Source organism: Grammomys surdaster, unplaced genomic scaffold (assembly GCF_004785775.1).
Source record: "Grammomys surdaster isolate TR1022 unplaced genomic scaffold, NIH_TR_1.0 343, whole genome shotgun sequence".
In the NCBI taxonomy this organism is placed as follows: domain Eukaryota; kingdom Metazoa; phylum Chordata; class Mammalia; order Rodentia; family Muridae; genus Grammomys; species Grammomys surdaster.
Genome location: NW_021604762.1, coordinates 1053098 through 1068856, shown reverse-complemented (window position 1 = coordinate 1068856; position 15759 = coordinate 1053098). Strand labels below are relative to the sequence as shown.

General features: G+C 41.5%; 2 protein-coding genes across 3 annotated transcripts in view; both read right to left on the bottom strand.

Moving 5' to 3' along the window:
- The window catches only part of Spdya (speedy/RINGO cell cycle regulator family member A), a 36329-nt gene extending 31934 nt beyond the window's left edge, over positions 1-4395 (bottom strand). Inside the window, exons 1-2 of one of the 2 annotated variants that reach the window (XM_028778996.1) lie at positions 4328-4395; positions 160-409 (exon numbers count right to left, since the gene is read on the bottom strand). In XM_028778996.1, coding sequence (XP_028634829.1) covers positions 160-391 — 232 coding nt within the window. In that variant the 5' untranslated portion in view covers positions 392-409; positions 4328-4395. Of the gene's footprint in view, positions 1-159; positions 412-4327 lie in introns of those variants that run through there. The other variant, XM_028778995.1, reaches the window with a different exon arrangement.
- A 7792-nt stretch (positions 4396-12187) lies between these two features.
- Ppp1cb (protein phosphatase 1 catalytic subunit beta) overlaps positions 12188-15759 on the bottom strand; it is a 33484-nt gene continuing 29912 nt past the window's right edge. The window contains exon 8 of the mRNA XM_028778973.1: positions 12188-14811. Coding sequence (XP_028634806.1) covers positions 14707-14811 — 105 coding nt within the window. The 3' untranslated portion in view covers positions 12188-14706. The remainder of the gene's footprint in view (positions 14812-15759) is intronic.

Below are 15759 nucleotides of genomic sequence, written 5' to 3'. Positions count from 1 at the left end.
AGAGAACCTACTCACAGCAAGTTGTCCTCTGACCTCCGCAAACATGCTGCATGTGTGCACTCCCCCACCCCGCAAATAAATACACTGTAAAAAACTGACAAAAAAGATTTACATTCTGATATTTAAGAATGCTAGACTAATAAAATGTTTTACACCTACCAAATAATTTAAAGAAAGCAGTCATTTCCTGACGCTGTATAATTAGACAAGGCCCTCTGGGCCGCTTAGATTTGTTATTATGTGCATTTTTTTCAGATGCTTGCCAACTATCTTTAAGAATAGGACGCTTCAGACTAATAGGTTTCCTAGTTTGATGTGACCTATTTGAACCTGATTTTACATGAACAGTGACAGTAGGTGGTGTCTCACAACACATCTGATTATGCCGCATTTTAGCTTCTCAAGATTCCTATAAAAATAAAAATACAAAATTATTGATCACATTCATGCATTTCTATATAAAAACTAACTGGATACTATCAGATGCAGTCATATAAAATGTTGATTTTGCTATTAAAATGTTAGTTCTAACACAGTGTTCAGAAATGCTATGCTTCCTCTGGGTAAATGGTATACTCTCTCCTGTTCCATTTTGCTTTGGTTATTCTAGAACTCAAAAATCAAATCTGAAACTTTTTTATTCTTTTTTTTTTTTGTGGTCTTCCTTTTTTCCTAGTAAGTTTTCCTTGGTCACAACGTTTCCATATTCAATAAGCAGTTACTGGTATTTTCTGAAAAGTTTTAGCAAATAAATGGCACATGTGCTTTGTAGAGTTTCTGTGAATTGATGTTGGGGGGTGGTGTTGGTGAGATAGGGCCTCAATATGTAGTACTTAGCTGATCTGGAACTAATTAGACAGACTAGGTTGGCCTCAAACTCATAAGAGATCTGCATGCTTCTGCTTCCTTAATCTGGGTTTAAATCTATGTACCACCATGCCTAGATCTAAATTAACCTAATTTTTAAAGTTGTTACCATCCTATCTGAATGACTGAAATTTACCTGTCATTACTCAACAATATGAGTGATTATTACTATTTGGAATTTTGTGGTGACAAGTGAATATTATTACGATTAATATTACTTTTTGGTCAAATTGTTTCTATAATAATAAAGAATTGAGGGATGAACAAATTGAGGAACAACTCCAAGATCCTAATGAGAGCCTCTGAATCCATGACTCACAGTGACCCAGGCAGCCACACTGCTCTTGGCATTCAAAGAACTATGTACAGATTTTCTCTCCTGACTCTAAAACTTCCCTGCTGGAGGTGAGGCTATACCCAATATAAAAACTAGCTGGATACTATCAATACTGTCCAATCTGAGAGTCACATCCATAGTTTTAGATTTTGTATTTATTTTTGTCTTATGTGCATTGGTATTTTGCTTGCACATGTCTGTATGAGAATGTCAGATGTGCTGGAACTGGAGTGGCAGACAGTTCTGAGCACAATGTGTGTGCTGGAAATTGAATCTAGATCACCTAAAAAAGCAGCCAGTGCTCTATGAGGGCTGGAACTATAGCCACTTGTTTAGCACACCCAAGAGTTGGGCTCAATCCTCAGTGCTAGAAAAAAAGGAAGTTAACTTTGATATATCTAATGCAACAAATCTAACATATAATTTTAACATCTAATCAATATAAATATTAATGAAATATTTATTTCCTAAATCATTTAAGTCTGGTATATTTTAATACTTTATACATATCTCAGTTTTGATGCTAATTACTAAGTAGTCTGAAATATAATCCTATAAAAATGAAGTAGTGCTGAGCAGTGATGGCACATACCTTTGACCCCAGAACTTGGGAAGCAGAAGCAGGAGCTCTCTGTGAGTTCAAGGCCAGCCTGGTCTACAAACTGAGTTCCAGGACAGCCAGGGCTGCTATACAGAAAAACCCTGTCTTGAAAAAAAAAAACAACAATAACAAAAAATTATATAGGATAATATTTACACTCCTTTCATTTTATATTTAAATTAAGTAAAAATTGAACTTTTCTGTTGTACCCAAACAAATTCGAGTGTTTAATGGTCACATATAGCTAGTGGCTACAGTATTAACCAGTGTAGGGTTAGATTATAAAGAACTAGGCAGAGGGCCTAGAAAGATGACTCAATGGTTAAGAGCACTTGCCAGTCTTCCACAGAACCAAGTTTGGTTCTCAACACGCACACAGTGGTTCATAAGCATCTAACTCCAGTTCCAGGGGATTCAATGCCTTTTCCTGGCCTTGGAAGGCAGCAGGAATGCAAGTGGTATGTGTAGAAAGGGAAGGAGCGAAGAAAGGAGGGACGGAGGGAGAGAGAATGAACTAAGCAGAGGACAGCTAGCCATAGCACCTATAGCCACAGCTGTATCTTTAGTCTGAGATCAGCCTGGACAACATATAGAGACTCTATCTCAAAACCAAACAAAATAGACAACGAAATTGTAATTAGTTCTACAATTATTTCTTGTCTTTTGATTCCTTCATCTATCTTTTTTCTGGGGGAAACAACAACAACAACAACAACAACAACAACAACAACAACAAAACCCAAACAGTCATTAAGCTTCTCAAATGGAGCAGGGCAGGGCTAGGTTCAGAGGTAGGGCATACCAGAATACAGAATAATGTGATACATTTTCCAGGAGCTAAGTATTACTCAATGGTAAGTGACTTTCTTTTCCTTCCTTCCTTCCTTCCTTCCTTCCTTCCTTCCTTCCTTCCTTCCTTCCTTCCTTCCTTCCTTCTTTCCTTCCTTCCTTTCTTTTTGGTTTTTCGAGACAGGGTTTCTCTGTGAAGCCCTGGCTGTCCTGGAACTCACTCTGTAGACCAGGTTGGCCTCAATCTCAGAAATCCACCTGCCTCTGCCTCCCAGGTGCTGGGATTAAAGGCGTGAGCCACCACTGCCCGGCGGTAAGTGACTTTCAAACAATGTGTTTATATTGAAACTATAGGTAAATGAGAAAATGCAAATGTCCTGTGTCAGATTATTTCATCTAAGATTTGGGAAAACAGGAAAAGGGAATGTCCCAAATTCACTGAAGTTAATAAAGACTGAATCAAAGTTGTGCAGTTAAGAGCTTACAAAGAAAAACTACAGCCCATGTAAAATTCTACTTTGCGGTTATCTTTTTAATTTAGCTCTTTTATTAGATGCATCAAAGAGTAAGAGTTCTGCTGTAGAAAGAGGAAAGAAAAAAAGAACAAGTTAAAGGTTGGGGCATTTCTCAAGAGAAAGAGTGAAAGGTGAAATGAGAGAAGCTATGTAATTTTCTCCAAACAAGACATATTCTGTCCTAAAGGGAAGCTGCTTAAGACTCACGAAGAAAACAAAACAAGGCTCAGAAAAACAACTCACAAGATTCACCAGCCCCCTCTCCAAGGTTCTAAAGCAGTAAGGCCTGCTGGGGAGAGCAGTCTGCACGGGCAGTGTTCTCAGTCATCACCAGTGCTGGGTGGGCTTTTCAGTGATGCAACTTTAGTCATACAGCCTCCTGTCAGTAAGCCCTCACCTCGGGCTTCAGCAAACAGGACTTGGGTGGAATCCCTACTTGGTCTGTCATTGATTCCCTGTCTAGGGTGAGCAGATACTGGCTTTCACCTCAAGGAAAAAGTCACACAGCACAAGGTAAAGATCCTTCAATTCACGTGCATGCCTTCTACCCAACATTTGAAAAATCATAGCAAAATTCATAAAGGCGATGATTGTGAGGTTTGGAGTTCTTTTGTTTGTTTTGCAAATACGCCTGAATTTTGTAATCATTGGAAGAAAGTTCTCTCTGCGTCTGGCGACAGGGTCATAAAATAGAAATAGTTTTTCTATATGAAAGTCTAACAGCCAATCCCTGGCGACTGGGGACAAATAGGCACGAGAACTTTCGTACTTTCGGAGAGACTGGCTAAGGGTGTCGCGATGAGACACGGCAGCTCAGAACTCCATACCCCGTGCGACTCGGGGTAGGGGCGTGGGACACGGGACAAAGCAGCAGGACTCAAATCCCCTCAGCCCCGTGAGGCAGAGCCTCGGTCCCCACCGTGCACCCCGCGCCACCTGCCGGGGCCGCAAGGCGGGTCTCCTCAGCCTGCCATGAGTCCCTCCTGTCGCCCCGCGCCGCCAGCTCTCGTCCCCCTCCGGGATGCACGCCCGCGTCCCGGCCCTTGGAGCTGGCGCGGCGCTCGAGGCCGCAAGACCGCGGGGATGCCGCGCTGAGGGCTGCGGGGCTGAGACGTCCCCATCTCCTCACGCAGGACTGTGGGAGCGAGCGGAGGGCACAGGCGCCGCCGACACTCGGGACTCGCCATCAGGCCCCGCACTCAGTGCGGGTGAAGGTACCTGCGCAGGCCGGCGAAGAGCGAGCGGCCCGCAGCATCCGCCACAGCGATCCACCTCAGGCGGTTGCGCGCCCGTCACTCGCCGCAGGCCGCAACACCCACCTAAAGCCTTAAGCTGCGGGCCGGGAGCGCGTGGCCGCCGGAGCCAATCAGAGCACGGGAACATCCGGGGCGGGGCCGGCGCTGTCGCCCCGCCCCCTCGCTGACCTGGGCGCCTCTGCTTTCTGCCGTTATTCTGCTCCAGCTCTGTGGACAACTTTGATGCGATCGCGCTTTTCCGCAAACGCTGTCTGTGCGGAGCGGTTGAGGACCCTCTACAGGACGAGGAGATGCGGTTGCCCTGCAGCTCGCCGTTCTCCCTCCCTGCCTCTCTGCGCGTGCCTCTGAGAGTGCTTTTGAGAGAACGCTGTTTCCCCGAGAACAGCATGTGCACAAGTGTGGAAGAGGAGGAAGAAGAGCCCACCCACGCTAGCCCAAAAGATGTGACTAAAGTGGCCTCTAGCGAGGAGAGGGCAGCGTTCTCCCGTCTACAGCTCTAAATGCTCCTTTTGTCATCCCATGCCTTCCTGAGACGCCTGGGATATAGCAGTTGCTTAATCAATGCCTGCCAGTCCCATCCCTCTAAGGCAGAATCTGCTTTTCTCCTTTTTTTTCTGTTGACACACCGCATCCGGGTTTTTTGGTTTGTTTTTTGTTTTTTTTTTTGTTTGTTTTTCGAGACATGCTCTCTGTATAGCCCTGGCTGTCCTGGAACTCACTCTGTAGACCAGGCTGGCCTCGAACTCAGAAATCCACCTGCCTCTGCCTCCCAAGTGCTGGGATTAAAGGCGTGTGCCACCACTGCCCGGCAGCATACGTTTTCCAATGCTGTTAGTCTTTTGTGTCTTACTGAGTGCATACTCCAGAAAAGGACCATATTTAAATCATTCTGGTGGTTGAGTCTATGGTTTTATGTTACTGTAATTATAGCATTTAAAGAGATTCAGCCTTGACTGTTTGCGGTACTTCCCAGCAACTAGTTCCTCAGTCAGCAAATCTGATTGTCAAGTGCATCTTACAGTTACACTAAAAATCACCTTTACAAGGAGCACTTTGAGAACTAATTTTTCTTGGGGGAGGGAGGCTTTTGAGTTTTTTTTTTCTTTTTGTTTTATCCATGGACCTTAAGTGAATAAATGTGTCAAGAAACTTTGTGTGGCTGCTCCATGCTTCATTCTTCTGGCTTTTCCTGAGGATCCTTCCCTGCTGTCTTCCCTCCTCCCCCAACCCCCAGATATCGGGGATTCTTGTGATTATTAATTTCCAGCCATTAGTATAAAATGTGATTTTCCAGCACACGAACAGCACTATGTTGTAAAGTAGTTGAGGATAGATACAGAAATAACTAGAATACAAGACACAATGATATTTTTTCCTTGAGGGGTAAAGTACACACACACACACACACACACACACACACACACTGTAAAACAGGATTTTGTGTAGTCAGGGCTGGCCTCCACTCTCTATATAGCAGACAATAACTGAAGTAATTTCACCTGTCAGGTGTGCCACCATGACTGACAGTGATCCTTAAATAATCATAGTTAAATCTATATTTTATTGTATTTTTGTATTAAGGTCAATTTGATAAAATAAAGGTATTGAGAAAGTAGCATTGCTAAAATTTTGGCCTAAACGGTTCAACCAAAGAGGCCTTCAGGAATGTTCTCACTCCTGTACCTTTTTGTTTTAAAACTATTTTTCTGGTTTGAAGTTAATATTACTTTTTTTTTTTTTACTGACAGTATAATTGTAGACAGCTGATGGGACCCTTAGTATGTCTTAGTATAAATACAAATGTGTCATCCTGGGGCAAATCTCCTACTGTGTGTTAACTAGAAGTGGACAGACACACAGTACTGTTTCTTGCTTTCTCACATCTGAGACTTTGATGTGACTCAGTATTCAAGGCAAATCTCCGGAGGCTGGCGAGACAACAGTGCACGGTGAGAAGGGACTAAAGAAGCAGAATAAACTCCATTCTACTTTTAAGTCTCCATCTAAGTTAACTTGCCCTTAGAGAGACATGGCCCTTATCCTTGAGGTCTGGGAAAAATCATGAACTGTCCTGGCAGTTACAAAATAGACACAATAGCTGCAGCTAGCTGATAACAGAGTGGGCTAAGAAAACATAAGTCTTTCCCAGGTCAAGATCCTCCTTTTTGATGTAGGCTCCCTCCTTGTGGTTTAACCAGGTGCTGTAAACCAATTAGCTTAAAGACCAAAATTCCTTTACCCTCTCATGTAATGCCAAGACTTGGAAACCCCCTTCCCTTGTATGTTTTTCCCTTCATAAATCCTCTTCCCCTAGACCTCAGGACCACTCTCCTATCCTGTTGCATCAGGAAGGTTTGTGGCCCTAGGTTGAGCTTGAATAAAGACTCTCATGTGCTTGCATTGGAGTTGTGGTTCCTGGTGGTCTCTGGGATGTTTTTGTGATCTGGGCACAACAGGTACTCTTCCAGAGGATCCAGGTTCGATACCCAGCACTCACATGGCAGTTTCACAACTCTTGGTAATTCCAGTCCCAAGGAATCCAACATCATCTTCTTTACCCTGTGGGTACCAGGCACACAGGTTGTACACGTACATGAAAGTAAATTATCTCTCTTTGGTTTTTTGAGACAGCATTTCTCTGTGTAGCTTTAGTTGTCCTCGAACTGTAGACCAGGCTGGCCTTTAACTCTGAATTCAGAAATCTGCCTGCCTCTGCCTCCTAAGTAGGGAGACTAAAGGTGTGAGCCACCACCTCCCTGCTTTTTTCCCTCTTCCTCCTTCCTGTTCTTCAATCCCTGAACCATGCCTTTGGTATTTGCTTCTAAGAACTTTGAGACCTGTCCATTTCTTGCACTGTCTGAGATAGAAGCAACTTGTTCATTATACTTAAATAATGCATCCATAATCACATTTTTTTCAGACTAAACATTATACTTGTTTTCCTTTTTAAAAAATATTTATGTATGACTACTCTGTCTTCACACACACACCAAAAGAGGTAATCATATCTCATTACAGATGGTCCTATCACGTGTGATGTGTTTATAAAAAGATAAAAGTGATGGGGGATATGTTCTGTGGGTGTATGTAGAGGTATGGGGGAAGGGGATGTCTCAGCGGGCCCGTGCCGAGGCATCTCTTTCCCAAGGGACCAGCCACACAGACGGTATAGTATAGAATACAGTTTATTCAGGAAATGGGGAGGCAAATTAAGAGGGTAGTAGAAGCAGAGAGAGGCAGAGGAGGGGAGGGGAGGGAAAGAGAAGTAGAGGCCAGCCATGAGCACCTGGAGAGAGGGGGAAGGGGAAAGGGCAAGGTGACAGAGTGGGAGCAAGAAGGCAAGAGAGCAGGAGAGCAAGAGAGAAGAGGGTGTAGGGGAGATATTTAGAAAATGGTGCCCTGTTCAGCTTGTTCCCAGGTAGCCACCATGTTCCTGCAGCTCCTCAGCTCTGACCAGGGCTCTGGCTAGCTAGATAGGCAGGCCCTGGCACCCACGAGACGCCAGCATGGGGGATGGCTCTCCCACGCTGCATCCACAAAGCTCTGCTGAACCCCAGACAATATTTGCCATCCTGGCAGTACCTGGTAGAAATGAGACTCTTAAAGCTTAATGATTATCTAAGGGATTTATATATTTAGAAATGCTCAATCAACAAGATGCCCACACAATTAAGAGTTGTTACCCAATAGCTTACCTTTTTTTTCCCACAGGAGGGGGCTTATTTAGGGCGGGGAGTGGGAGAGAGAAGCAGGGGAGATGGCGGAGGCAAAGAGAAAAGGAAGAGCATAGCTTACCTTTTGATAGAAGTTGCTACCCAGGATATTGTTCAACCCATCCATGGTTCTCCATGGCTGATAGCCTCCTTCTCCTCCCCCTCCTCTATTTCTCCCTTCCTCTTCCTCTCACCTTTCTTTCTCTCCCAGCTCCACCTCCTCTTCTACTGCCTAATCACCGAGCTCCACTGCAAATACAACGTAGCAGATTAAGAATCCTGCTAGAGGAGGGGGCAAGCAGCCCCCTGTATAGTGGGCCAGGCCTACCTGGCTATTGCCAGGTAACTGTGGGGGTGGAATTTAGATAGAATGCTAACACTGTGGGTTCTGGGAATTGAACTCAGGACCTTTGGAAGAGTAGTCAATGCTATTAACTAGAGACATCCTCCAGCCTCTTCTTGTTTTCTTAAATATGTCTGAAACATTTCCACTTAAAAAAAAAATTAAACCTAGCTTATAATTTGCTCTCTTCAGTATTTAAGTTTCCTACTGATGTCAATGTTTCAAGGCCCAGCTTAAGCCAATGAGCTTGACTGGTTTGCTATATGGAGGAGTTGAACAGGGCCACAGGAGTGTTGTCTTTTGAAGCCTAGCATGGTGCTTTATCCACTCAGATCTCACATCCTGTCTGCAGAGCTGTGACAGAGGTGGAAACAGACTGCTAAATCCTTACAGCATTTTCTGCAGTCCTCATTTAGGTAATTAGGTTTTTAAAATAAAGCTTCTTTTGTATAAATATACAAATTAACATGAAGAAAATCTTATATATCTTAAAAATATGTACAAAGAACATATATAACCGTGTAGACTGAAACAATTAAAAGGATGTAAATAGGCATTACCCATATAACATTTCAATCCTAAAGATTTGTTTGTGTGTGTGTGTGTGTGTGTGTGTGTGTGTGTGCCTGAGTGAGTGTGTAAGTGCAACACCTCTGTGCAGGTGCCATTAGAGGTCAGACAGGGCATGAGAACCTGGAGTAACTGGTGATTGTGAGGTGCCTGGGAACCAAACCAAGCAAAGCAGAGTCCTCCTTGAGCATTAAGTGTTCTTTACCCACTGAGCCATCTCTCCAGCCTCACATTCCAAACTTATATCCACGGAGCAGACCGCCGACACTGTTTGGCTTCTGCATGCTCCTCTTCCTTTGCTCACTGTAGTTCCTATGGGTGAGGTGACTTTTTGCCCATTCCCTTTTCCTTAAGTGCCAAGGATAGCAACTACATTCACGGACACCCATCTCTCCTCCCCACCCCCGTTACTGCGAGACACAAGCTGTGCAAAATCCTTTTTTGTGCAATTTTTTATTGAAACCAAGTATTCAGCCTGGTCATTTAACATAAAAATAAAATAAAATCTGCTTTTCTGTACAGTTTCTTCCACATCACCATTTTGTTCCTTACTGAAAATATTTGTTGGTCTTTCTCCACATTTTCTTGAACCCATGACACAATCCTTATTTTACCAATGAGGCAATAATCTCTTCTGCTTTCAAGTCTTGTTTAAAATGCTCATACTGACTGGATGAATATGTAAAGATATATCATTATGTAAGTACACCCATTTCTCAAAAATATGTTCAGTGGCTCACTACAAGGTTGACTAAGAAATGGAAGAATGTAGACTGCAGAAATCAAGACAAGAAAGTATCTGGGGATGTTTGACTGAATATGTAAATTTCCCAATAATGAGCTAGCTGCAGAATCCTTAACTGAGCACTTGTACCAGTACACAAACCTGCCCCCTTAAGACTGTGATCATGTACACCCCACAGCTAGAAGCCATCAGGCCACACCCCCTCTTTCAGGGGGAGCTATGTAGTGGCTAACAACTTATGGTATAAACATTACTTGGCTAACTATCTGTGTAGTCACATAGGCTATCTTGATCTAAATTACTTGGTATGAAACTTCATGTTACCTTGTGAAAGTATGTATAAAGGGGGTATCCCCTTCGTTTGGGCAAGTTGGATTTTTCTGAAGGCCCTTCTCTCCTCCCCCCAACCCTGGCAACCCTTCTCATGGTGGCTTCCCTCCTTCCCTTCACTCATCCTGAAGCTCCCCTCAGGTTTTAAAGGGAAGTCTTTCCCTTTAAGGCCGTTATGTAATTTTTAATGTACTGTTTCCTTTTCTCCACTCCACCCCCACCCCAGACAAGGTTTCTTTGGCTCTGCAGACTAGGCTGGCTGCCTTGAACTCAGAGATCACAACTCTCTGCCTCCTCAGTGCTGGGGTTAAAACTGTGACCACCACCCGACAGTATCCTCTTTCTAATGTTCTCTCTTGCTCTTTAGACAAGATCATGATCTCATTTCTAAGAGGTGCCAGCTTCCTTCAACAAACCAACAATTTTATTTTTTTCTTATATTTAACTATTCGCATCAAACCATTTATTTCGGAGGTACAGACTCAAATTCTTCAGAGACAATTCTTTTTTTAAGACTCGTAAATAAAGGGAAATTGGAATTGTGTTATAAAACTGTTATAAGGTCAAAGTGCCAACAGTAAAGGAGCAATCATTATTTAAATCTGTAACTCATTAGATGTAAAAACAAAAATCTGTGCCCCAGAGCTTGTCTAAGCCACCTAAAGGTTTTAAGGTCAAACTTTATATACATAGTCTTGAAGGAACAACTTAATGCACACAAGGCTCCAAGTTAGAAGCAATCGACAATCCATTCAGAGTGTGGGGAATTCAAAAGTTAAAAGTCTAGTTTCCTAACAAACCAGACAATAACAGTACAGTAGGACTGTAACCTAGGTCCCTGGTGACTAGTTAAATTTGCTTCAGTGGGGTCAACAGGTCTGTTAGAAGGTTCAGGCTCTTATACTGGGAAAAAAAGTTTCAAAACAATTTTGTTGACAATTGTGAACACATTTATAATAATCATTTTCATCCCATTATCCTCTCCTTTTGGCCCCCTTCTTCTCATGCTACATTTTGATTTGTTCTGACCCATTGACTTTAATTAAGGTTGCATGCATGAACACGGGTGTGAAGCAACTCAGCACTAGCTACACCACTGAAGATGTGACTTCCTTTCCGCCAGTAACCATTAACTGCCAAAAGTTCCTCAGCTTGGGGCAGGGCTTTGTGAGCCCATTAACCATGCAGGCTGGATGCTGACAGGCTCAGTTCTCCACAGGTAGCCATAGTTCATGAGTAGAATGTCATCCTGCGCCACAGCAACGTTGCTCAATGGCACCCTTCTTCCGTCTTCCCCACCATGTTCTGAGACTGGAGTGTGGGTTGAGTGCTAGATGGGTTTAGGGTTGAGCACTCAAATAGTTGCTTATACTCAGCCTCCCCCACTCCCATGTGTGGTTAAGACAGGGTCTCATGTAGCTCAGGCTGGCCTTGGAATTCCTGATCCTCCCGCCTCCAACTCCTAAGAACCTGGATTGCAGGTATCATTACAATTGGCTAAGATGAGAAACATTATTTTTTTTTTCTGTTACTAATATTTTTGAGGTAGTGTCTTGATCTATAGCCCAGGTTGGGCTCAGATAGCAATCCTACCTCAGACTTTGGAATGCTTAGATTATAGGTGTATGTCACTACACCTCACAGTAAGATTTCTTTTTTAAGCATGGGCTGGAGTTTTAAGCATGGAGCTTTTGCAAAGGATACAGGCTGCACTCCAACACCCATGAGGGCTCACAACCATTCATAAATCCAATTCCAGGAGACCTAATACATTCTTTTGATTTCTATAGCCACCATACACCCATGTGGTGCACATACATATACACAGGCAAAAAACACTCATACACATTAATGAGTAATCTTAAAAAACAAAAACCAAACCAAAACAAAACTTTCTGAAGCAGCAAGTAGCTTGCTTAATTTGGTATGCTAAGTAGGTTTAGAGTTCTACCAGATAGTTTCTGGAGCATCCTTGGAAGCTACACATTATCAGACAGTTATACACTAACATGGCTGTCATAACCCAGGATGGGTCACACCTACTGTGTCAGCACTCAAAGAGCACCAACCTGGACTTGATTCTGTCTCTAAACTAACAACAACACAAACAGTGACAACCCCTCCAATCAAAAAACTCATTTTATTTGCCCAATGCTTAATAGAAAAATCCTTTAAGCATTTTATTTTTATGTATGTGAGGGTTCTGCCTACATGTATGTCTATGCACCCACCATGTGTGCCATGTATGTGCCTGGTGCTCACATAGGGCGTAGAGCAGCAGATCCCCTTGGCCTGGTCCTATAGACAGCCTTGTGAGTGCTGGGAAATGAACCCAAATCCTCTTCAATTGCTTGTAGCTTTTCATGTAGTAAACAGAAGCTGTAACATGTAGACTAGGCTACAATTCACAGATCCACCTGTCTGCCTCACCAATAGTGGGGTCAAAGATAGCCTGTATTTTATTGTTTGTCTTTGTGACTGTCAATAAACTGGTATAATCAATAATTTGTGTTATTCTTAGGAGCACATGATGTACTGAGAACTTGTATATGAGAAGCTATAAAGTAGTTTTAAGAGATCTAAATAATTTTCAACATGGTAAATGTCTATCCTTTAACAACCAATACTAATTTGCTTTTACTTCCCCCCTTACTTTTAATTTGAATGAACAATTATAAAAAACCAATTTAAGATACAGATTGAGACTAAGGCTTATTATCTTGAGCTACTTTAAGTATTGATTAGAGAAAACATCTAAAATCCTATTAGCAATTCTTTTATATTCCAGTATGAAAAGTTATCAAATTGTATTAAATAAAAGCATGTGTGACCTAATGGAACATGGCTACAGCTCAGGAACACTTTCAACTTGTCACCTTGTGCTTACATGTCTCACTGTAAAACAAAACAACACAGAATAATCACTCAGGCTTTGTATCAATTAGACAACTTTTACTAAATGAGAAAACTACATTTAAAATGTGCTTTAAACAAAATGGAATTAGGAAAAAAAAAAGACATATGCATTTTAAAGAACTTTTGCACTGTGCTGAAAATCAAATGTTTCTTGCAGTAATATAATGTGCCAATCCATAAAATGTTAACAGAGTTCTCAATTTAACATTTTTAAGACAATATAAGGTTTCACATCTATGGTAACACATAAGAAGGGCATTATATAAACATTATGTCCGTCCCTATGAAGCTTACAAATTTGAAAATGTTCAATAAAAGACTTTAGAATCACATCCAATAAGTGTCACATCCAAAGAATCACAAATCTGTGTGTGTTCTTAATTCCTCCTCCTAAAATCTTTGTTGACTTTGCCACTCCTTGACATTTGTTAATGCTAACCCTTAAAAAAAGAGAACAGGGAAAGAAATGCTGCAATAAACTCTTGATCATGTACAGAAATTATTGCTACTATACTTCACTACAAAGCATGTCTATACACATCATGACCTTTGATTATGAAAACGCGGAGTAAAAATCTTTAGTGACATAGCCTTACAGTCAAAACAACATTCACATGGCAATTTAATAACTGCCAATTAGACAGTGAAGCACCCAATACTCAGAGCTGACAAATGTCCCACTGACCAGCGTTCATTTAAATACATCCTTCACACAGAGAGGGAAAGAAGAGCCAGCTTTCCAAGGCTTGTCAAAAAGGATTCTCATGTTCTGTGGATCTAAAAACAAACAAACAAACAAACAACAAAAACCCCAAAAAACAAAACCAATGCAGGTGAGGGTAATACCAGAAAGTTAAGCATGCCAAAAGGTGTTTCGTGCGAATTAAAACCTAAAGCCAAGGTACCACATAATCACATTACCAACTAGTTTTGGATAATACTATAGGAGCCTTATCTTAAATGAAATGCTACTGCACAATAGAGCATCAATAAATTAAAGATTAGAGTGCACAAATCCAAATCAGTGGCAATTTTGTAAAAAGCGAAATACTCATTATCAGCTGCAAAGTTTGCCCAGTCAAACTGGTTGATTAAAATCATTGGATCAGATAGTTTGTATATTTTTAAAACCTATCGACCTCTAAAGTTCCTTTTACTATAATGAGGCGTAAGTTTTCTTAGTAAGATCCAACAGTTACTTAAGTAGATAAGTGAAGGAAAATAATAGTTGGTGAATGTCTTTAAATCTCTTCCCATTCTCACTTTTGAAAATGTTTAGGGAAAAACAGGAAAAGTAGATGTCATTATTCTAGCAAAAACAAACAAAACAAAACAAGCCCAAAATAATGAAACAACCAAGCAACACTAAAACCACATTACACAGATGGATCTTCATGCTTTCATCTGGGTAACTAACACAGCTAGTTTAACTGGGATGCTTTTCAACTTTAAAAACTGTGATATGAGAAGATAGAATTTTAATGGATACTTTTGAATTTGGATTTAACTTTGTTGAATATTATAACAGAGTATACTTATTACAATACAGTGTAGCACATCTTTCTATTAGAAAAAAATTTAAGATCCTTTACCCGTCTCCTTAAGTTAAAGGTGTGACATCATAAAGGGTGTCGAATGGCTGGATGGTTTTATAGTGCACACTTATATATTATGAAGTATGTCCTTAACAAATCTGATGGGTTTTCTTTCCAGAATTCCTGTCTTCACCTTTTCTTCGGTGGATTAGCTGTTCGAGGCGGAGTGACAGGACGACCAGAATTCAGCCCACCATACTGGTACTTAGCTTTCTTCTCAGATGGTTTCAATATCTTGAAATAAACAATTAATTTGTTAACAATACTATTCTTTCAATAAATAGCATCAATTGTCCAGGAAAATACAAACAGCTTAGCAACACTGCACAAACATTTCTCAGACTGAAGTGTCAGTTCGGCAGAGCAGCTCTGTGAGTGCTTAACAGAAAGTGCCTGGGTTTGGTCCCTAGCACCGCCCTCCCTCAAGGAAGAACCCTTACTTAACATTTGCTTTACATTTTAGAAACACAGCTTAGATATACAGCCTCAAGTAACTGTGGAGCCCTTAAATTTAAGTTAAAAACTTCTCTACTAGTTCACCTTTTTAGAGAGAAAAAAATACTGGTGTGAGTCAAAACCCCTAGGTTATCATCTTAATTCTAACCTCTCTCTTGGTTTTCTGAGATACACTGTTGGTGTAGTCAGGCCAACCTCAAACACGTGGCAATCCTTCTGCCTCACCATTTTGAGTGTTAGGATTACAGGCAGAAGCCACTGTATCTTTCATATACAGGTAAATCTTAAGTGTTTTATGGTATTTCCATAGAATAAAGTCCCCCACCCCACCCCACCCAAACAAGGTTTCTCTATGTAGCCCTGGCTGTCCTTCACTCTGCAAACCAGGCTAGCTTTGGAACTCAAGAGATCTATCTGCCTCTGCTCCTGACTGCTGGGATCAAAGGCATGCACCACCATGGCCCCCTTCATCATCAAGTTTAATCACTTAAGGTGTACATGTTTTTAGTGTATTTATTTACTTAGTATGCTATATAGTTACTACAATTATCTGATTTTAGTAATTTTGTCCAACCCCCAAAACTCTTTGCTCTTAGTCACGTCACATTCTGGTTCTTCATCTCCTCATAAGTGTTAGCAATCACTCGCCCACCTTATGTCTTTATGGACTTGCCTATTTCTACATTATTTAATGTAACTGATTCCAATTATTGGCATCATTAATAT